A 24294-nucleotide genomic window follows, 5' to 3' on the forward strand; every position below is an offset into this window, starting at 1 on the left:
ACAAGACTGTGACAGCAGTCTGTCGCTGAAGCTGCTCTTCCGTTGGAGATGATGCGGTGTAGTGGATGTGATGAATTGTCCATGATTGACCACAGCTTTTACAGTGCCCGTCTCTCAGCTACTGTTGTCAGGCTTTCCAGCTCTGTGCCCACAACAGAGCTCGCTTTCCTCACCAGTTTATTAAGACGAGAGGCATCCTTCTTTTTGGCGCTGCCTCCCCAACACGCTGCCGCACAGAAGAGAGCGCTTGCCACAACTGTCTCATAGAATATTTTCAGGAGCTTTTTGCAGATTTTGAAGGACGCCAGCCTTTTGAGGAAGTACGGTCGGCTTTGACCTTTCCTGCATAGAGCTTCTGTGTTGCCAGTCCAGTCCAGTTTATTGTCCAGCTGCACACCCAGGTATTTATAGGTCTGGACAAATTCTACACATTTTCCTTTGATAGTTACAGGGACCGGGTGAGTTCTCCTGAGGTCCACCACCATCTCCCTGGTATTGGTGGTGTTCAGGTGCAGGTGGTTAGTATCGCTCCATTGGACAAAGTCCTGAATGAATTTCCTGTACTCCTCCTCCTGCCCATTTCTGATACATCCCACGATATCAGTGTCATCAGCAAACTTCTGCAAGTGGCAGAATACTGTGACAATGGCATAAAGTCTTAAGCTTTTTCCTGTTAAGTTTTGCCGGCGATGGACCCATGTGGGGGCGGCAGGAACTGGACCCACGGGTGCTCAAAACAAGGATGGTATTTATTATTCATTCAGTATTATGCTTTATCATTCAGCCTACATTAGTAACCTACCCTCCATATTATAATCATGAACAGCAAGGGATCTTCTAAACACAAGATATTATTTCACAAACAATGGAAAAAAAAATTTCATGTTTGGCATTAGATGTGTTGACTGATTTAGTTGAATGCAGTTTTACACTTTAACCAACTCACGACGCTATATAAACTCAACACTGCATTTTGATTTTATTTGTTTTAAAAAAGCATAACTTTTCCTAGAAATGATCCAGATACTCGCTTCTTTTTTGACACACTCAAAAATACATGGAGGGCTGGATCCAATCATCCAACAGGCCGGATCCGGCTGCTGAAGTAGCTCTTTTACTTGAGCTGAGCCAAAAGAGCCGGTTCTTTAAAAATGTCTTAAATTGTCATCACTATCAAGATCATGATCTTTTTAAAGTCCTTAACAATTTTATATTGTTGTATAGTGCAACTCTGAATTTGATTGTATTTTTCAAATTCTGACTATTTCAAACCCCATTTCACTTTCGATAGAAAGTCTGACATCACTTCAGTAAAAGCAGCAGCCTGATATGTGAGGTCTTGTTTACAGTGTTGGCTAGTGGAAAGTTTTAGGTAAGTGGGGTGATGTGATCATCTTCTTCTTTTATAATGTGGCAGGAATGTCGATGTTAATCCCTTGACTTTTTTGAAAAACCAAACACTAACATACACTGAGAGAAAGTGAACTAGGGAATGCTGTATTTCCGAGGGGGGAATGCCATATTTCCTGCAGTAAAAGGTGCACTGAACTGTAAAGCCCCATCCCCACAAATAGTCTTTCGTATTTATTTTTCATATATAAGGCACAATGGAATTAAATGGAGCATGGAATTGAAACTACAGGAAACGCTACAGTACGTATTTGTGTATTACTACATTTTACAAATTCAATTATATGCTAGCGCAGATATTAGTGAGATGACTGATCAGTCGAAAAATATCGCTGACCAAAATCGTAAAAATATTGTAATCAATGGGAATGGGTTGCAGCGTGGAAACTGACAAAACCTAACTTAATGGATACCATCCTTGTTTTGAGAACCCGTGGGTCCAATTCCTTTTGCCCCCACATGGGTCCATCGCCGGCAAAACTTAACAAAAAAAAGCTCAAGATTTTATGCCATTGTCACAGTATTTTACTCACAGTGCCAGAAATGTTAGATACTGGAGAAAAAAGAAAGTTGGGAAACTCTGTTCTATTTGATGATACGTCAGACTTTGCGTTTATTTATATTTGTGAGAAGGAAATCTGGGTTTTCCCATTCTCGAACATTCATTTCTGACACCTTAAAAATAGTGTGCTAACGAGATAAAACATAATACCTTTTGATATGTTATTCGTCTCAGTGTATAGTGGTAAGGCGGTAACGATTTCAGCACTCAACCTGGGTTTTATTCCCGTCGCACACGATACTTTGCAATGGTGATTAACGATACTACAGCCATTTTTCAATTGATCGATCGTTGCACAAATACTGTAGTATACTATGAAACATTGTGTAGCTATGCACACGTACCAATACTGTATGCATTTCCAATTTTATGCACTGTACATAAGGCACACTTTCAAATTTATGGCAAATTTGGGATTTTCAGGTGCGCCCAATAGTCCAGATAATACGGCACTTCTTGTCTGTTTTAAGTGAAAAACAGGAAAGGATGTGACAGAGAGTCATCTTATATCCCCTATTCTGCAGTATATAAGGCACGCAGGGTTATAAGACTAACTTTCAAATTTCTGGTAAATTTTGGGGTTTTAGGTTTGCTTTATAGTCGAGAAAATACGGTAAGTGAAAAACAGGGAAAGCTATATCAGACAGTTAGCTGGTGCCTGTCTGTATGCTATCAGTATCACTGGTCGTGTAGTGGTTAGGTTGTGGCGCTTTTCCTGCCGTGACCCATGTTCGATTCCCATTGCATACAATGTTTTGCATACTTCAGCGATTTTTCTATTGATTGATCATTGCACAAATATGGAAGTATACTATAAAGCCTTGTGTAGTTACGCACATGTATCAATACTATATGCATTTTCAATCTTATACACTGTATTCTGCGGTATATAAGGGTCACTTTCAAATTTCTGGCCAATTTGGGAGTTTCGGATGCGCCCTATGGTCCAGATAATACGGTACTTCTTATCAGTTGTGAGTGAAAAACAGGAAAAGTTGTACCAGAGAGTTATCTTATATATAGTATTCTGCGGTACATAAGGCACACTGGGTTGCAAGGCTAACTTTCAAATTTCTGGCCAATTTGGGGTTTTTATGTCTGTTTTGTAGAAAATATGGTAGCCTCTATTGTATGTGAGTGAAAAACAGGGTAAGCTATATCAGACAATCAACTGGTGCCTTTTTGTATGTTATCACTATCACTGATTGTCTAGTGGTTAGGTTGTGGTGCTTTTACTGCTGTGACCTGTGTTCGATTCTCGTAGCATACAATTTTTGCAATCATGGTCCGCAATACTTCAGCGATTTTTTCATTGATCACAAATAAGGAAGTGTACTATAAAACCTTGTGTAGTTACCCACATGTACCAATTCTATATGCATGTATATTTTAGGGTATATTAGGCACACCGGGTTATAAGGCTCACTTTCAATTTTCTTGCCAATTTGGGGTTATAGTCCAAAAAATACGATTTTAAGTAAATGAAAAACAGGAAAAAAATGTGTCAAAGAATCATCTTCTCTGCTTTTTGTTAAGATTTGTGAGAAAAAAAAAGAAAAGAAAAACCATTGAAGTGGTGAGAGTAGCAGAGCGGTTAAGAAAAGAGGTGTATTGAAATGACGTCAAATTGAAGTAGCGGGACACGGAGACCTCACGCAGGACTCGCTAGCTTCCTAATGCACCGGTGTCACGCTGACATGAGAAATGTGATAGCGCCGTTCATTAACTGCAATGGCCGCCAATCATCCTATTCCAGTGAACCTCTTCCAGGTCGTAATGTGCTTCCAACAACAACAAAAAAGGTTGCTCTGACTCGGTGATGCTGATGCTTATCCGTAGAACGGATGACATCATCCACTCTCCAACTTCTTGACTCCACACACTCCTTTTAAGGCAACACGCTTTTCTGATGTCTTTTTATTATCCTGACGTCAATTAAAACATATCTACAAGGCGACTAAACTGAAAAAGTATGTATCGCCCTCTCATTGTGACTCAATGATTTAAGTCCAGCTCAACATAAAAGGGAGAGAGTGTAATGTTTGACCACTAGATGTCGCACTATTGTGTAGTGCAAGCAAAAATGAGTGCTATAAAGCACAGGTTAGATGACAAACTACGGAGACTCAAACTGCAACGTTTTCTTATCATCTTTTTAGGCCCAAACACTTACAAAGGAAGAAAAAAAAGTTAAATAAAAAGGTAGTACAACAAAAGAAAAAAGAAACGAAAAAGAAACAAAAGGAAATAAAGATCAAAAAAAGTAAAACAAGAAATAGGTGACAAATAAGAAGAATGGTGACAAACATTAAATAATGGATAAAATAAAATAAAACAGCAACCTCTATGTGATTAGTTATTAATGGTGTTTAATTTTATGCAAGTACGTTCTGGCCACTTATATTTAGGAACCAAGCAAGTGCTATTGTACTGTTTGAACATTATAATTATGACCTCAGCTCATAATTATTTTTCAAAATAATTTAGTCTATTAATTAATGTTTGAGTTTTACATAAATGGAAAGTGGTCAAATTTATATTAAAATATGAAAAAAAAAAACCTTACAAATAGCAACGACCTTCAACCAAAAATGTAAATATGTTACAGTTCCTGCAATTCTGTTGGCAACAGAGCCAAAAAAGCTTGTTCGATACATGGGTAATTTTTTGGGTTTGACTGTCCTGACTTTTGTTCTCTAACAGTACTTGCAGTAGAAGTATTTTATTTTCTATACTGTTAAATATTTTCCGATTTGATTGTTCACACTATTTGCCGTTCCTGACAAAATATTGCGCAATTACAAGCATAGTTGACATGTTGACATTGATTTTTGTATTTTCATTACATTGCGGCTCTCGTGGCTTTTGTTTTGAAATTATTATTTTTTTGAAATAGTAATAGAGATATTTAATAGGAGTTATTTGATAACAAAATAATCATTTTTACTCCCTTAATCCTTTTGCTGTGTTTGTCGTAAATCTCAACTAACTCAAAGGTAAGGGTTCAATTATCGATCGATACTAAAATTCCCAGTATTGCCCACCCCTAATGTTTACACCAGGGGTCTCCAACTGAGTGCCCCCTGAGGACGGCTGAGGTGCCCGTGGACCTATTCTGCAAATAGCTCACCAGTGCTAGGTCATTGTGATTTTCTAGAGCAATGATTTTTTTTTTTATCGGTTGACTGAGTCTGTTTAACCCTACTTCAAATGATTGAACTGGTAATATTTTTTATTTGCGTGTTTTGACTGAGTGATTGATAACATAGTAACAAAAAAGTAATAACATGGAAATATATTATTTTAGAAATGTATAACAAACTGGGTGCCCTTTGCACTAATTAGCAACAAAAAGTACCCTTTAGCGTGAAAAAGGTTGGAAACCTATGCTTTGCACATTACCTTTTACTAGCATCTATAAACCGCGGCTTTTGCCTACCTGCTGAGAAAACCGAGAAAAGACAGCCGCACCGGATAGCCGTACCGGATAGTGCGCACCATATCGAGCACGGCCACGTGCCGCAATTGTGCTGAAACGTGCGCCGCGTCGAAAACGTCCGGTTGGGCGCCGGCATTGGGGAGCACGCACTCCACAAAATGGCCTGTGGAAGCCTGCAGCTTGCCCAAGACCTCCGACAGAGTGTTCTGCATGGAGACAGAAAAACAAAGTTGTTATTTGAAGAAGAATCATAACATGACGAAGCTGTGCAGCTAATAATGATCGACAATGTGAATTTCCCTTCGGGGATGAAAAAAGTATCTTTCTATCTATCTATCAACGTGTTTTGTTTCATAAGTCGCAAAGACTGTTCATTGTTTGACACAGACAGATGAGAATCTCTGACGTATTTGGCGGTTAATTGTTTGTTTTTTTCCCCGGCCTTAGGGTTTTTCATTCATTGAATGACAGCGGGATTTCCAACAAAACACACTAGTGTAGTGAGAAAAAAATAGGACAACACTGGGGGGGAGTAAAATGACAAGTTAAAGTGACGTACTTACTCCAAATTTGTGCTATAACACTCGAGCTGAGAACAATTAGGAAATGATGTAGCAATTCCATTGATTTATGTCAAAACGTGACACTGGTGACACTACTGTGAGTTATAAATGGCAATTTCTTGTTTCGTATTTTTCTCGGTGGACTAAAGCTCTGTTTTCTTGTTTGGGTTCTGAATATATCTTGCCTGTAAGGAAAAACAGAAAAGTAACAGGTGGACACTTAAAAGCCTCGGCTTCAGCCTATCCCCTTTAGGCACACGTTTACGTGTAATACAGTATAATTCAGCTGTTCTTTGTTTCTGTTTTGTGCAAATATTTTGTTGTTGAAATGAAATGAAATTATCTGCATTTATATAGCGCTTTTCAAGTCAATGACTTCCCAAAGCGCTTTACAGTGTGCTTCACATTTCCCAATAGCAGCCTTGTATTGCAGCCATGTAAGACGCTAACCTGCTTATTGGGGGTATTAGGGGTTCAGTGTCTTACCATGTAACACGGACAAGCCGGGATTCGAACTGGGATTCCTTGATCCCAAGACGAGCGCTCTACCTCCTGAGCTACTGCCGCCCTTTTCTTAAACAGTGGTTGACGCAGTTATTACTTTATTTCTGTGCTGTGCCCGAATAAACTGCATTCATTCAAAACATAACCAAACAAGTGTATTCAATTGGAACATTGGGTACATTAAAAGGAGATGGCATCGGATGCCAGTTCGTGATTTTGACTATTAGTGCGCACTGCTGTTCGTTGTTTTGACTATTATGAACTATAAACATAATTGTCACTATTGGCCGACCAAGTTGCTGTTTTTTGATCTCCACATCCTTTAGGGTAGGTCTGCTTTTTACCTGGGATGTTTTACAAAAAGAAATGACTCAGGGAGGAACTTTTAGAACAAGTTGGAATCTCTAATCCGAGGTTTGGGTTCACTCACTTGTTTTCCTTGCAAGTTCAAAGCACATTGATGTCTCCTCTTCTTTTTTTTGAGTGTCTACCAAACTTTAAACTTACCAGTAATGCAGGGACATTTCTTAAAATTGGGGCAAGGGGAATTTGCCTCGTTATGAACATCATAGAATAATAACATGGTGGTCAGTGCAATTTGTTCCACTGAATAGAAACATAACATATCAAAAAGAAACATATGTTAGGAAGATTGTTAGAACAAATGAGAATAAAAATTAAAGATGTACATTAACATTAAAATAAAACGTCTTGCCTAGAAAATAAAATATGAATTAACATTGTAAGAGATAAAGTTGATCTTTGATTCCTTGTACCATCGACAAAAACGTTTTGTAGTGGGAAAAACGTTACAAATTGTGAAATATGATTATTATGCCCCCTATGCATTTGACATAACCCTCTTGAGCCTGATGTCTGGTGTTGGGACTGAATAAATATATCCGTTTAATAGATTCTTAATATTTTTCTCTACAATGTGCAGTCACTGGAAGAAGTGAAGCACTGTCACTGGGCAAATACTTGAGTTTGTGACCTTTGGATATACGAATCCAAACAGTAACATCACAATGTTTTTAGATGTAAGGCTTAAGATTTAGGGTTCGTACAACTTTTTCATGGCAAAATTGAAGCACGTTATAAGGTCTATCAAGGACAATTTTCCAATTTCGTCAGTATCACTATTTTACAGAGCAAAAACATATATCTGATTTTTCATATGCCATTTTAAATCTTGTGTGTGCATTTGTGTATGCATGATTTTTAGATCTTGAGTCAATTTCGAATGTATTTGTTTTAGAGAAAATGACAGGAATATAAAACCTTCTATTTTCAGTTGTAGGAAGTTGTTCCAATTAGAATGTTCCAATTCTCTTAAATGTCCCATAACAAATATCCATAATACATAATCGTTACACTAATACACAATGCATAGTACCCTGTTTAGGTGTAGCACGCTCCTGTCCTTTTGGGCGTGACCTGAAGAAGGCGATGACGGTTCATAGGACAATGCCATACAAACTAATGCCAGCTGCTGTTAATCACGAGGTAACAAGAAATGCAATGGAAAAGCAAAGCTACTAGTGTCGGCATCATTTTTAAGCAGGCATTTTGTGAAACTTGTCAACACTTTGAAGCATTTACAAGCACTTAACCCAACATTCAAGCACTTTTCGATCTTTGAAAACACAATATTATAATTCAAGCACCCAAATGAACCCTGAAGATTGCATTCTATTGTCAGAGAAATTTTGAGAAAAAGATACAATTGTCACAATCACCCGGATCGGGAACACCTGTGTTCAGGATTTGGCGCCAACAGCCAGAACAGCTGATTGGCGCACCCTGTAGATTTAAATCCCCAGCTTCCGGTAACACTTTTATCCGATTGTACTATGCGATCTGTTGCCATCTGCTCAGAAAGCCCGTACCTCCGACTCTTTGCCTGCCTCCTGTTTTTCTACCTGATCTCCGTTGCTGACCCGTTTCCGAATCTGCCTACGACCTGCCCTGCCCGCCTGACTCCTGATCTCTCTTCCGAACACAACGACGCCCTTCTTCTCCAGCCCCAACCAACAACACGACGACTACGCCTGTCCGCGACCATTCCCGCCAAGCCTTCACCCGCCTGTCAAGTCTTGACAATCTGTCAAACAATGGATCGAAGATTCACGTCTTGTAATTCCTTCCTTCCAATAAAAACCAAGAAACGAATGCAAGTGATCTCAGTTTTCCTTCCGTCCTGCCTGACAACAATGCTTTAAAGCATTTGTATGGGGTACTGTTACTTGTAACTTTGTTAATGTCTGCCGCTATTACCTGGCTTAAATCTATAATCGCATCTTCAGTCAGCCTATTCATGATGCGCGTGCAAGTATGTGCGTGTTTTACTTATGCCAATGCTAAACTGACATAAAAAAAAAAAAAAGAAGCATCATGTCACATTCCAACACTGCGCCCAGCCACCATTACTCAGAACTAATGTGTTCTGTCCCGAACTGTTCCGCTAAAGTAAGATAAAAGCAGTGCAGTGTAAAAAAAGGTTAGGAGCTTAAGGAATTAACACGAAAAACAATATCTCCAGTGGTGCTGGTGTTCCTCCGACGACGTCCTAGCTCATTATGAAAATGAGATGACATGCTGTCAGTAAATCACATAATTTGAATATATTGATTAAATATCTTCAACCTGTCATTGTCATGGGAAATTCTGCATAGTATCGGAGCCAGAACCAGCAGGCTCAAGGGCAGCTTCTTCCATCAGGCTGTCAGGACTCTAAACTCTCCCTGCCCTAACACATCCCACCCCTCTGCCAAATCCGTGCACAAATCTTCCATTTAGATACCAGCTTTATGTTACACATTTTTATTCTTGAACCTTTTATATTTTTGTATGCGTACTTTTTCTTTTTTGTACCTTGCTGTTATTTGTTGTGTCTTATTTATTGCATGTTTGCACACAGGGAAGAGGAAATCATTTCTTCTGTGCTGTATGGTGTGCATATAGAATTTTAGAAAATAATGTTGAAAGTTGAAGTTGAAATGTAATGCAAAAATACATGTACTAAGGCATGTTTGAGAATTTGGGATTACTTTTAAGGCAGAAGCCCAAAACTCTTTTGCACAAACACACAATTCACTCTGCACAGAAAGAACTGCATGCCTCGCCGCTCTCAAAACGTCACGTTCACGCTCGGCGTCTGATTCCAACTAGCGTCATTGGCAGCGTGCACAGAGAGGGGGGTGCAGGATGCGCGTCATAAGTCCCTCGCGATCCATTGTTCATTCATTCATAAGTAGGGTTTCAAGCGTGGTATGGCATCATTCTTCCACCTACTCTCTCTGGCGCACGCTCCTTCCTCCTTCCCCCTAAGGGACTCTTGTACCACGCGCCTACAAAGCTACTGTGATTGCGAAACACACTGGCCTCATTTGAAGCGGGCGCTGAAACCCATCTTGGCCGCTTGCATCACCAGCAGGAGCTGCGCTTCGCTCTCTTTACTAATATTATTATTGCGCTGTATAGTCGTGTTATAGTCTTATGAAAAGTCTCAAGGCTCTATGACTCAGAAGCTGTTTTTTGAGCTTAGCATTCAAATTCAGCCAATTGAAAAATATGCTTGATTCCTTAGAACATTTATTTTTTTAGTATATCTTAAAAAGCAGTGCCTAGCTTTTACCAATGCCGCAATGGAATTAAAAAACAACATTCATACATGAATATATACATACATAAATACTGGTATATACTTACCTCCTTCCCTAGATCCCATAATCCATTCATCCATCCATACAACCATTCATACAGAGAGAGAGACAGACCGAGAGACCAAGAATACGAGAGACAGACAGACAGACAGACAGACAGACAGACAGACAGACAGACAGACAGACAGACAGACAGACAGACAGACAGACAGATAGATAGATAGATAGATAGATAGATAGATAGATAGATAGATAGATAGATAGATAGATAGATAGATAGATAGATAGATAGATAGATAGATAGATAGATAGATAGATAGATAGATAGATAGATAGATAGATAGATAGATAGATAGATAGATAGATAGATAGATAGATAGATAGATAGATAGATAGATAGATAGATAGATCAAAATCAAATCTTGAATTAATCATATAAGATCCATTTTTGGTGATGTCGTCAGTTTCAAAAGGATTTTGGCTCTTAAAAGAGCGATGGAATCCAGTGACTTAGGTGATTTATTTTTGCACCATTTTGCTTCGATTCGTTTGTGTTGTTGTGGGGGGATTTTGGTTCAATTGTTGCCACGTTACACAAAGCAGACTCTGCTCTCTGTGACTTCACTTCTCTTTCCCATTGCAATTCTTAGTTCCTACATCATTTATAATGGTACACCAATGTAAAAAAGATTGAAAGACCCTAATTTAATTGCTAAAAAAATCACTAAAAACACTAATAGTTGATGATTGCATGAGTGACTGTTGTAGTGCACGGCATTACCCTGAGCTGGACTGCCACCGTGATGGGCCCGCAGCGCTCTAGTCGTTGAACAAATGAGCTGGAACCTTTCTTCTTGAGGACCTGACGGTGGAAACAAAGTCAGGCTTGAGTGACTTCAGAGCACGTTTAAATCTTTTGAACATCTCAAAAGTATAATGCTCTCACATTGTCATGGCAACCCCCAAAGCATCATCTCAAAAGCCCTGATGACATGTGGGTGGTTTCCATAAAGACAAGTTGCAAACTGTGTTCAGAAGTGTAATTTTCTTTGGATTTTTAGCAATCATTGGAATTTTAATTTGGGGGATAAATGGCTCTAAAGCTTGCCAAGACTGCCATAGCGCCACGTGATATGTGAGGAAATCGTCAGATCATAAGACCTCACTTCAAACATTGCTTGGTCAATGAATAGTTGTGTCTCTTTTTCAAAGAATAAACATGTCAATGGAGATGTTTTTGATCGTTTTAAATTCAGTGTAAGTACTAATGTGTTACAAAGGAACATGTTCCTGGAATGCAATTGAAGCAATCTCGAGCTACTTTGTGCTTTGATTATCGCTGGTTTACTGCTTCGCAGATTTTGAATTAAATTGAATTGTCTTTACTGTCATTGATATCAATGTCCTGTGCATTGTGCTCTAAGGCAAAACACACAGCAAATGCTATCACGGAGCAGGTTGGGGAGGGTTGGTAAAGTCACAAGAGCTTAAAGATATGGTGATTACCAGTAGGTGCTCCGTGGATTGTTGTTGGTTCCGGGTAGGGACTGAGGCAGTGTCTGGGAAAAAAAGTGGTGCTGCAGGTCCGGCCTACTGCTACTGCTAGGCTACGTAACAACTCTTTTAAGTCACCCCTCTTGAGTCTATATCTAACCAAAGCCAGACCCATTACCCATGAACCCTATGTTGCTGGAGCTACAAGTCGCGCAAAATTCTAATTTTTTATGTTAACCATCACGGAAACCTGGCGCAATTCAAGGATATCTAATGCTAGAGTTCAACTAGCCAGATGCAAATACTTTCTTATACTGAAAGTACAAGCCCTCAAATTCCATTGTACTTTTGTATGATAACAATAAAGACCATTCTTTCAACTGCAATTCTGTTTTCTATGGTATTATTTTAAGATCTATAGTTATATTTTTATTACAGTCATACTCTTAGTCAACAAGGACAACATCCAGAGGTAAGATTGACCCTTGGGGGATTTATAAAGGGTCATCGCTGCTTTGCAGATTTTCGTGTTTCGGGCTGCTTTTTTACATATTTGGTTGTGTGTTACCAGTAGCGAATGGTAGGCAGCGCTTGGAAAAGGGGACGTGTCTTATGCAGGAAACAATTAAAATCAATGGGGCAAACATGAGCACAGAATTTCAGGTAAAAGTGTAAGGATTTTAGCTTTTTTTTTTATTTGTAAAATTATGTTTGCGATACACCATTCCTGGAGAAAAAGGAAAACGTCTTGGACAGTACCCAGAAATGGAGAAAGAAATATTTCAGTGGTTTGAAGGTAAGAAACAAAATGCATATCGAGAGTCGGCTAGGTCTTCGTTTGCAATTCCTCAAGACTGCACGGGCAATAAATAACGTAGGCCTCCACACGTTGGGGTGCACGTTTTCTACCATGTCTTTAATTGTGACTATTTTGAAGGAGATTTAGGGGGTCGGCTTTAATACGAGTATATATAGTTTTTTGTAACTAGATGGTTACTTTCAGAGTAATGCGCTAATTTGGGGTGTCAGTAATTTGAGGGGTAACATAATTGATTTTTAAATTAAATAACTAGTAACTGTAATTATTTATGTTTTTTTTCAGTAACACATCCGACAAAGTTTATTGTCATTGTCCTAGAAACTATTACAAGTGAATGTGATAGTTTTTACATTATTGTCACTTCAAGCGATGACACATTAGTTTTTAGGGACATCCAATGATGAGCCTTTATAAACTGCCATGCTCATATAGGTCTATGACAATCTGAGTTTCACATGCTGGCCTTTCTGCACACATAGTATTTACAGTGCCTATATTTTGCTCCATCCATCTTCTCACAAACTCTAACTATCTTGCCAGCTCCTGCTAAATAAAAGCAACCCAAGAGCATGATGCGCCCACCACCATGTTTAACAGTGGAGATGGTGTTTTCATGGTGATGTGCAGTGTTACACTGGAGCCAACCGTAACACTTTGCATTCAGCCCAAAAAGTTCAATTTTGGTCTCATCTGACCAGGGCACCTTAATCCACATGTTGTTTGTGTCTCCCATGTGTCTTTCTGCTTTGAATCTTTCTATGACATTATCCTAGTTTGGTCTTCATAAGGCTGTCTGTTCTCTACTGTTTGCTTTCCCAGACCCCTGAGCCCATCACAGAACAGGTGCATTTAAATTGGAACTAGATGCACTCTTTTTGTCATTGTTAGTCATTTGGGTCGACAGTGGATCATTCAAAGGTTATCAGGGAACTTCTGGAGTCAGTTGGCTGGGCTGAGAGGAGGGGGGGATGTGGGGAGATGTGTTGGGGCAAATATTTTGCAACAAATACTTTTCTCACATGTCTCACAATAAAACACTTTTTGGTTTTTTAAGGTTTAAGTTTAAGGCCCGAAATGTGTCAATTCAACCAAAAGTTCTTGGAGTGGGGGACAATACTTTCGCAGGCACTGTATTTTCTGTATTTTCTCGTGGCTGCAACGTAACCCTGTGCTACCCCAAAAATCGGGAAGGACAGTAAAGGTCTTCATGGAAACCTGCGTTCTAAATGGCTTCAAAGCCACAAAAACAGATGGTTGGATGACCCCCGGGAGGTTACATGAGCAGGAAGTGTCTTCAGTCACACGAGAAATGGAGAAATATTTTTTTCCAAACAGTCAATCTCACAAAACAGTAAGCGGGGAAAAGCCTTTCATGAACTCCACATGATTTGTTAGAAGATGATTTTTATCAAGACTAAATTCCAACTTCAATTGTGCCAATGCTGTGTGTGACAGTTTGGAGCGTACAAACAAATTGTTTTTCTAGAAAGTTATTTTCTGTAGTTGAAAAAAGTCCACAGCGAGCAGTGCTTTCTACTTTCCACTGTCAAGTTTTAGCTTCTTTAAGCGGTGCCCTCTCCTCTGCCTGGCAGGCAGGATGCAGCAGCAGGCCAGGTAGGAAGAGGTGCTAAAATGTGCCTGTCAGTTGAACACTCAGGCATAAACTATCAGGGGTGGCCAAGGGCACTGGGTGATAGGAAGAAGGGCTGTACGATCAATATACAGAAGAGGCGCTTGGAGGATTTTGGTTGAGGGGCGAGATATAGATCTCCATAAAATAGTATGGATATGATCCAATCACTTGCTTAGTATCGATAATATTTCTATGTAAGTATTTTGACTGATATGCCCACCCCTACCATACACACGGAAGCTACTACTGTAGTCCCAATCCTATTCACCTTATAGTCTGGTGCGCCTTATGTATAAAAAATATATGACAAATAGACTAATTTTTGGGGGCGCGCCTTATATTTTGTTGCGTATTATGGTTCGAAAAATACTGTACTCTGTTCCAATTTAGGTGTGCACTTTGTGACCAGGGGACGTTACCTTGGTAAGTTCATGGTAGCCCTGGTAGAGTCGGGGAGGTTGGTAGGTGCCGGCCAGGTTGGCTGCGGGTGTCCGTTGGATGAGTAAAGAAGTTTTGGAATCCCTGAGGCCGAGTCGGCCCTGGGCCCTTGGTGCCAGTGAGCCGGTTTGAGTCAACTTAGCCAGGAAGAGCTGGCGAAGCAAAACGCTCTCGCTAGCTGCAGGGTACAAAAGCGTAAACAGAAGAAAACAAGAGTGAAAAGAAGCAAGCGCATTGGTGGAAACAAGGGGGTGGATGGGAAGAATCAAAGCAGGGGAGCTAGGGTGGGATGCCTCATGTAAACAATTAGGGGGGGCGCATGAGGTTGTTTAAATCACTGGTTCTCAACAGGTCTGACTTAGAGGCCCACCAGTCCACCATAATGACAAACTATGTACTGTACCTTCTTGCAGCGCTTCAATGGTAAACACTCGTACACAATTTTTGCATTTTGCAGTTGTTTCTTTTTTTTGTCTTTTTTTTTCTAGGTGATAATTCTTCTCACTGTTTTCCACATTTCTTTCTTCCCCTTATCACTAACTTCCTAGGGACCTGTCATTATGGGCAGAAAAATGACATAAAACCAACAAAACCACAATATGATGAGATGTGATCCTTCTTAAACATGCCGATTGAGATGGACTTTCTGTTTTTTCATTCTTCTTAGTCCAGTGGTCCTTCTACTTACGAATGTCTATACACACGAAAGTTTCAGTTTACAATGTACCTGAACCAGAAAATATTGCCTCTAGTTACGAGGTAAACAAACTGGCTATCGCTTAAAATCCGACTGGAAACGCAGTGAGCCAGCATGCTCCCAGCATTTATTTATATATATATATAAATAAAACAGAGTAATTTTTTTCTAACACACTCAGTGCTGAGAACGTATATTTATGTTGTGTGCAGTTCTTCCGTATTTTTTTTCAAAACAGTAACCCCCTATTTATTGCTGTCAATGGGACCAGACCTCCCTGCGATATGCACAAATCCACAAGCCCCCCGCCCTAGTTAATGGTTAATAGATTGCTGCCAAAAACTGTGCAGTTCAATTTAGGTGGTCCACAAAGGCACAGACAAACTGCTCAAACCGAAAACAATAAAATTCACTCTGCTTGCTCCTTCTCTCAGCAATAGATGAGTGGGAATAAATAATTGCAGCTGCATCCACACTTTTCATTTCAGGTGGGCCAGAGCAGCACTTCTGACAAAAATGCCTACTGGCAGTCGCTGCTCTCAGCAATATAGGATTGTGGATAATGTATTGCAGCCGCACAAGTACAGCTAAGAGAACGGCAAAGAAGAGTTGTTGGGCCCGACCAAAAAGATGCTGAACCCGCTCACCGCAAAATGCAATCGAGGATAATGGATCACTGTATATGTTTCAATCCGCCATGCACAGAGAACGAAATATACAGACCACATCGTAACAAGGGATTACGGTATTACTGATCTTATATGAGAATTTTTTTTTCCCCCTGGTGAAGAAATATTATTTTCGGGTGTGTTGAGAATCAGTAATCGTAGACCTCTTTTTAGTGGGTCTTAGAGTATCTCTAAAATGAATAAATATTGGCATGTATATATACACATGTATTGCTGCTTTCATGAAAAAGAATACATACTGTACATCTCTGAAACGAATTTTAGACATGTGTTTGGTGCATAATAGCGATAGTACGTATCAAAATAAAACTAGAATGTTCCTTTAAAACAATTCCCTATTTACTTATTGAGTGCCTGTTGAATAAAAATGTATTTTTGATGTCCAAAGCTGTCGTTTTGAGTGAATGAGTTAAAGGGGATCCAGGAAATATTTCTATTGGAAAAAAAAAATCTCCAGCATACATACCTTACAAATGCCTTATAATGGAAACAGGAATTTCCTCTACCACTGGCTGAGTATTTTTTTTACAGACTTTTAGTATTATTTTCTTATTTTACTCTATTTTAACTTGTTTTTCCATTAAAAAAGGAAAGTGTTACAGAAAAGGACAGTGTGTATGAGTTAGCGTTGTCATGAACCGTATTTTATTGATAAAAAAACTTCATCAATGAAAACATTTGTCACGGTTCCTCATTGCCCTCACTTAGCCGTTTGGCGCAAGCTGCGGCTTGTTGCCTGATTGGCTTCCCTCCTATTAAAGCTCAGTGCTCTCACTCACCCCTTGTCCATCCGTCAACGAACCTCTGCACCCGCAAGACGTGTGTTTTGACTCTGTCCGGTATCCTGCCCAGTATCTATCCCGTCTATCTCTTCCTGTTTGATATCTGACTCTAGTCCCCAGTGTCTGATATCGATCCCGTCTGTCTCGTCCTGTCTGATATCTGACTCCAATCTCCAGTATCGGGTATCGATCCCGTCTATCTCGTCCTGTTTGATATCTGACTCCAGTCTCCAGTGTCTGGTATCGATCCCGTCAGTCTCATCCTATCCGATATCTTGCGCCAGTCTCCAGTATCCGTTATCGATCCCGTCTGTCTCGTCCTGTCTGATATTTGACTCCAGTTTCTGGTATCGATCCAGTCTGTCTCGTCCTGTCTGATATCTGCCTCCAGTATCTGGTATCGATCCTGGCTGTCCAGACCTGTCCGGTATCGACCCCGTCTGTCCGGTATCTGCTCGAGTATCTGGTATTGATCATGTCTGTCCCGTCCTGTCCGGTATCTGCTTGTGTATCTGGTATCAATCTCGTCGGCCTCTGGTTTACTTCTGTCTTACTTCTTCCGCCCAGCGATCGCCGAATCACTGCCGTTTGTGTTCACGACTGCCCCATTCCCGTAAAATAAAGCTTGTGTGAAAAATGTTATTTTAAGTAATAATCAAAAACACATGCATTTTTACATAAGCCTAGATAGAGAAATTTGTATTTATTTTACAAACAGTAACAAAAACTGACATAAATGTCCGACATCTTGCTATTATGGGTACCGAAAACCAAAAACTGTTGCGAGAGGCTATGCAAAAATTTTAAAGAAAAATGGTGCTTTATGGTAACTTTGAGTCTGCCTAGCCTGTATTCTTCCTGTGCTTATCAGCACTCCATTTCAGTTGCACGACACAATACAGCAACATTTAGCAGCCTAATAATATACAGGGTCCCTTTCAAATGTGTAACATTATCTAGTAAAGCAGTTAACAAAACATTTTGCTCATTTTAAATAATAATTTTCTTGTTTGCTGAAAAAAATTAAAACAAAATAAAATAAAATAAAGTGCCAGTGGAACAATTTTCTGACTGGGTTTCTTGCAAGCACAATATCTTTAAAAATGCCCTTTTTGGATTAAAAATACGAAAAAAACAGTACAGAAAAGATATCTTGAATCAAGAGACATACAAACACAAACTCGTAAAAAGATGGGAGGTACACTTGAGTTTTACGTCGTAAAAAATCCCATAAAGAGAGCTATGGTAGACCACGTAATGCCTCAGTGAGGCAACAGCAGACGATTCCTCGAAAAACACATCCAACAAAGTGGAAGGGGGGGAATATTTAATTACAGTCAGAGGACCAGCAACGAAAAAAAAAGAAAAAAAAACCTCAATGATTTAAGTAATTTAAGGACTTAATTACACAGCAGTTGAGGGCTAATTGTCTTTTCATTTAAATTAATCACTTACATGGATCTCATCAGGTTGGAGAGGCTTGAAGGGGGGGGGGCGCAAGACACATTGGACAGAACAATGTGAGGCAACGTCGGCTTCTTTTCCATCAAAATCTGCGCCCGTTTTGTGAGGTGAGTCTGCCAAATTCTCGAAAGCACGCTATTACGCTTCCCTTAAGGGAGACACTGGCTTTCATGTGATGCAGGTAGTTATTTATTGACAATAATGTTGTGTACAGTAGTTTGGATGACATATGAAAACGTGTTTGAGCTTAACTCATTATCAGTCTTTTTTTAAGGTTGCTGAGACAAATGTTAAAGATTGGAAAAAGCAGAAAGTTGTCCTGAAAAAAATAGATATCGAAAAAAAAAGTATGACAAGGGAAAGAACTTTTCAGTGCTTCTATAGATGAACCGGATAATGGATCCATCCATTATCTGCACCGCTTATCCTCAGTAGGGTCGCGGGGGTGCTGGAGCCCATCCCAGCTATCCCTGGGCAGTGGGCAGGGGACACCCTGAACTGGTTGCCAGCCAGTGACAGGGCAGTAAGAGATAGACATCTCACCCTTATTCACACCTAGGGACAATTTGGACCGGCCAATTTACCTGAAATTCATGTTTTTGGAATGTGGGAGGAAACCGGAGTGCTCGGAGGAAACCCACGCAAGCACAGGGAGGACATGCAAACTCCACACAGGTGGTTCGATCTCATGACCTCAGAACTGTGTCGCACACGTGCTAACTACTGCGCCGCTGTGCTTCCTGCACCAATCCATATACAGCAAACAAATTAAGATCTGCTATGCTTCATTCCAACAGAGGGCACCAAGCATATTTAGAACTGGGAACAGGTATGTGGTGATCGGATATACATGCGCCCAATTATCCTCACCCTTTAAAAGGACATTATGATCACAACACTTTGTTGGGTCATATTCATTTGCACCAACAAAACAAGGTTTGTTTGTGTTATTGTTTCTGGTTTCTGGTGTCTTTGTTACTTTACTTCTTGCATTTTTCCAGTTCCAGGTTTGTTTTTTGTTTCTTATTCTTGATTGGGCATTGTGTTAGTTGCCTTGCACCCACCTGCTTGTTTGGTACTTTGAGCACCTCTGTTTGCTGCCTTCCTCACATGAGTCCATCCTCCTTCAAAAACTTAACATAAAAAGCATTTTCGTTGAACAATCAAATTACCTTTTATGGTAAATATCAAGAAATGGTTCTAGAAAACAACTCTTACCCATGCCGAAAGTGGCGATAATATTGCTGTAAAATAAACGAAACAAATAGCGTCCCATAATAACGTCCGGATGTGACCTCTGCATTGTATTGCGGCAGTCTGCCGGGAATCCAAATGCCCAGTCGGAACGCGAAGACAAGGGCCGAGTGTGAGTTAAGGTAGAGCCTTTAGTAGATCAGCTACTTCATGGAAATTGAAGCAATTAGGCTGCTGGACGCACAAACGGGGCCTGGCTTCTGCACAAGGACTCGCCTGTGTAGGCTGGACTGCGACAACCCACATCTGGCACCTTCCTATTGAAGGGATGTTGCTCTAGACATGAGTATATCTTTGTGATTATGTATGCACTATCGCAACAATATGGAAGTAACGCATTAAAAAGGACCATGTTACCTGAAGTGCCGTTATTTTTCTCGGAAAGGAGAACTGTAACGCGTTATTCATAAAACTCAACTGTCGTTACTGCATGGTGCATTACTTCGCTATTTTTAAAAATGAATGATGTGTAACACTGTCTTCTGTTCTTTGAGAGTTCTTCCTTTGATCCACCAGCAACACAATGCTGATTTAACAATCAGGTGAAGGGTGGGGGTGTTTACATCTACCTACAAAATACAGTTACGGTGACGCCATCTCAAGCCCATAGTACAGGACTTCTAATTTCTCCCTACTAATATTCTTATATTCTTTCTGCAATGATCAATACGTTGTCTGTATAACTAAGACTCAGAAGATGAGCGTAGCGTTTTATGCTGCTTTCCAGGCTCATCAAAACATACTGTTTCTGGAAATTGGCATTACCCCTAATGTCCATGGTCGGCCCCTGTTCCGCCAGGGTTCTACCAATTCCCCTATTAAGTGAGATACCCACAACTTTAGCAATAACATTGACAATTGTTTTTCGTCACGTCATTACAAGTCCTTTGACACTGGTCTTCTGTCCTGCGCCCTAATCGAGTCAGAGTAGAAGTCTCTGGAATCACCATGACGTGGTTTATGTTTCTCTGATGTGGACTGATGTGCCGTTGCTGGAAGTAACGGCTATTTGTTCCTACTAATGTTTCACTCTTCCTACTGTAAATACTCACATCTAAGTCCTTTTTACAACTATAAAATAAAATACTGTAATCAGAGGGTCAGTTTGTATGCGCTCATTTGGTTTTGTGACACCAGTAGCGAATGGAAGTCAGTGCGTAGAGAGAGAGCATGGCTTATAAAGAACAGCAAAATCAAAAGTGGCCACCGAATTTACCGTAAAAGAGTGCTGAATTCTGGTGTTTATTATGAAATTAGTTTTGCAATACAGAGAATAAAAGAAAATGTCTTGGACATTACCCAGAAACTGAGAAAGAAACATCCAGGTGGTTTGAGGACAAAAAACAAAAGGGATATTAAATGTATTGGCAGTGTTAGTCTGCAAGCTCTCAAAATTGCACAAGATAATAAAAATGAAAGCTTAGCTGCTATAGCGGAGACCGGGTACAGTTCGAACATGGCGACAGTTGTAATTGTCAAAGTTTGACCAATTAGAATATATTTTTATTGATGCCAGTGATATGGGATACTACCCTTTCCATTTTGACCTCAGAAACAACGTTTGAAGACCCTTAGAGACTTTGTCTAGATTTTCTCGGCGAAAATAAATTTCCAGGTGATATATCAAATGTTTTGTCTTTTACTGTTTTTATGTTTCATGTCAAATATGCTAAAGGTTGAAACTTTCTGGCACATGGCAGTAATGACCACATTCTTGGTTTCAATACAATGTGGTTTTTTTTTCATGCCAAGTAACAAGCACATAGAGAAAACGTTAGCTTAACGATTGCTGAAATGTGCGGGTAGAGTTGTAACACATCAAAAATTGACAACTTCTGTCGAAAAATGCATAGCAAAGAAAAAAAAAGAAAGAAAAAAAACATAAGTACAGTGTTTTGATTGCAATGAATTTGCCCATGAAGGCTGCAGGTACTGACTTACATATTTGCCATAGCTGCGTGTCAGACTCTGATTAGCAATACTGTCCTTGAAAACGGGATAGATATGACACAAGCACTTTGTTCTATTCTACTCCCTCCTTGTCATAGATTTCTATTAAATAAATAGTTCTTCAAATATCTGAAGCTTATTTGTAATAATGAATCACACTGTTACAAGTGTCCACTAGCAGTGTCACAACCGTACCTGGTACAGGGTACGGTTGTTACACTGTGAATCTCTTTGCTTGAGAGACTGTCATGTTTTGGAGCTACTTAGCACCCTACCATCGATGTCTACTTGTAAAGGACAAAGGTACCATGGACACAAGTTTGAGCATACTAGCACAAACAATCATAAAATGGGAAGGGAGCAAGTAAAATACTAGACCCGGTCTCTCCTAGGTTTTTTTCTATTTGTTTCATTATGTGGCTATTTTTAAGCAATTTAGGGGGTTGGCTTCAATGTAAATATGGAAGTTTGTAACTAGATAGTTACTTTCAGAGGAACATGCTTCTTTTGGTTCGTAATCTAAGGGAGTAACACAATAACTTTTGGAATATGTTTTTCAGGAAGACACCCAACACTGCTGATACTCACTCTTCATGGTAAACATGATGTTCTGAGGAAGGGAGTCCTTGTTTTTTACAAGTGATCCTGTGAGGTCATACGCAATCTGAGAAAAGAAAAACAACTCACAATTAGGATTATCCTCTCTTTATTTTTTTTAAGGGAGTCAATGACCTCACACTGATAAAAACTGTAATGAATGCTTGCCACTATTCTTCTTGGGCACAGTATTCTGGAAGTAGAAAGTAGTTTTTTTTGTAGTTGATTAAAAATTCTACCCCTATTCATATTCTTTATAATACAACTAATGGAAGATGTTTTTTATATGAGGTGCAGTCTCTCCATTCTGTCCGTATAAAATGTGCCTAGGTCAATGGGACACACAAACAAAAAAATGCTTTCAAACAGGTTTGCATTGTGGAGAAAAGGCATAATGAATGCAAAGGTAGCAAGTGTCATATTCCACCTTTAGCACAAATAGTGTGTATCCACTTTATCCAACTCATGATCATTAATCAGGATTTTAAAAATGGAAGTATTTGTATATGTACAAAGCAACCACTGACTAATTCAATGATTCAGGGCCCATTTAGCTGGCTGAATAATAAGGATGGCACTGGACAAACATCCATAAAATCTTATCAGCTAATGAGTCACTACCATTATATTTGCTGCTTTGCCATTGCTTTGAATTGGTAAGTCTGGTTCTGTACACCTTTTTTTGTGGCCTAATTCGAGCACTTTTTACCGACTTTCAGAGCCATTTTTTCAGTTTCTTCTGTGCCATTAAAAGAAGAAATCAAGCGTGAATCATTTATTTTGCAGAGCCACGAGTATAACTGCAATTTACATAAGCGATTTGAATTCAATCAATTTATGATGTTGTGTAATGTCAATAATCCCTTGCTGTACCACAGTTTACTTATTGCGGTTTTGCTACTTCGTGAACATTCCTTGTGCATTCTGCAGCAAACAATCACCAGCAAATGCTATTACGGGGGCAAGGTTGCGAAGGGCTGGATATGTGTGTGTAGGATGGGCCTGACTGTCTGTGTGTTGGGTTGAGGAAAAGAGTGAGGCACTGTCGAGAGAGGAAGCAATAGCACGGCTGCATGTCCGGCCTACTTCTGCGGCTCTGTATCAACTCTCAAAAGCCAACCCTGCCGAGCCTGTATGACATATTCGTTACTACTGTATTTTGTTATGACGGAGACCTGGCGAGACCAAAGGCTCCCCAATGCTAGCTTTCAGCTAGCTGACAGCTCTCTACACTGAAAGGAAAAGCCCTCCAATTAATTGGACTATTGTAAAATGACATGACCATTCGTTCAAGTGTAATTCTGTGTTCTGTGCTTTCATTTGTAGATATTTAGCTGTTATTAAGTTACAGTTGTATATATTATATGTAACTGATATCTAATAAATAAAGAAATGTTTCTACGTTGCAGGTTTTACCTACTGTGGGACTTTTTTGGAACACACCACCCTCGAAAAACAAAGGAATACTGATTTGCCAAACTGCATCATTGCTTTTATCTGACCTGTTCGGTGTAGTGGCGGACTGTAAAAACAGGGCCTTGATCTTTGGGCGGGGGATTTCCGTTTCCGTCCTTGGTAGTAAAGGAGATCCTGTGTGTCGAGTTGGGTTCAAGCTGGGCCACGAGACGCTTGTAGAGGTTCTGCTCGCTCGGCCAAAGACTTAGACTCTCTTCGTCGAGCACGCTGAGCAGTCCCTGAGGTTTCTGTTTTGTGAAAGGTGTAAACAAATTACCATTTCCTCCTTGCTGAGTTTTATGTCAACATTACAGTGCCTTCAAAAAGTATTGGCGCCGACAAGAACCTTTTGATTTGTTGTTATATTTTCGGCTTCAAACTTATAGGGTACAAAAACAAAACAAAGATATCTAAGAATTGACAGCATGGGATACACAATCGTGAAAACCCCCCACATCTTTTCAACATTTGTTATTGTGCCAACAAGTATGACATTGAAAAGTGGGCGTTTTCTGCAAGAATCACCTCGTATTTGGTGCCATCTATTTTTCCATCAACCCTAACGATCTTCCCAGTCCCTGCTGAATAAAAAATTACCCCAGGGCATGATGGTGCCATCACCATGTTTGACAGTGGAAATGTGCTTCCAGGTTGATGTGCAGTGTTACTCCTATGCCAAACATATTGCTTTGAATTCAGCACAAAAGTTCAATTTTAGTCTTATCTGACAAGTGCACCTTGTTCCACATGTAACTTGTGTTTCTCATGTGGCTTCCTGCAAACGCCAAACCAGCTTTTTGATGGTTTCTCTCAGAAAGGGTTCTCTTCTTGCCACTCTTCCATAAAGGGCAGATTTATGTCAAGTATGACTAATAGTT

At 39.8% G+C, this 24294-nt stretch overlaps 1 protein-coding gene across 4 annotated transcripts in view; it reads right to left on the minus strand.

Annotated features, from left to right (window-relative positions):
- myo16 (myosin XVI) overlaps positions 1–24294 on the minus strand; it is a 208090-nt gene that overhangs the window by 49469 nt on the left and 134327 nt on the right. For all 4 annotated transcript variants that reach the window (XR_015852658.1, XM_088352519.1, XM_088352518.1 and 1 more), the window contains exons 23-27: positions 23464–23664; positions 21953–22028; positions 14510–14706; positions 10925–11005; positions 5412–5617 (exon numbers count right to left, since the gene is read on the minus strand). Coding sequence is in view for 3 of the 4 variants with exons in the window: in XM_088352519.1 (XP_088208645.1) it covers positions 5412–5617; positions 10925–11005; positions 14510–14706; positions 21953–22028; positions 23464–23664 (761 nt within the window). In the remaining variant the exon portion in view is untranslated. The remainder of the gene's footprint in view (positions 1–5411; positions 5618–10924; positions 11006–14509; positions 14707–21952; positions 22029–23463; positions 23665–24294) is intronic.

This window comes from Urocampus carinirostris, chromosome 14, assembly GCF_059441175.1.
Source record: "Urocampus carinirostris isolate Australia breed hairy pipefish chromosome 14, RoL_Ucar_1.0, whole genome shotgun sequence".
Taxonomy (NCBI): Eukaryota; Metazoa; Chordata; class Actinopteri; order Syngnathiformes; family Syngnathidae; genus Urocampus; species Urocampus carinirostris.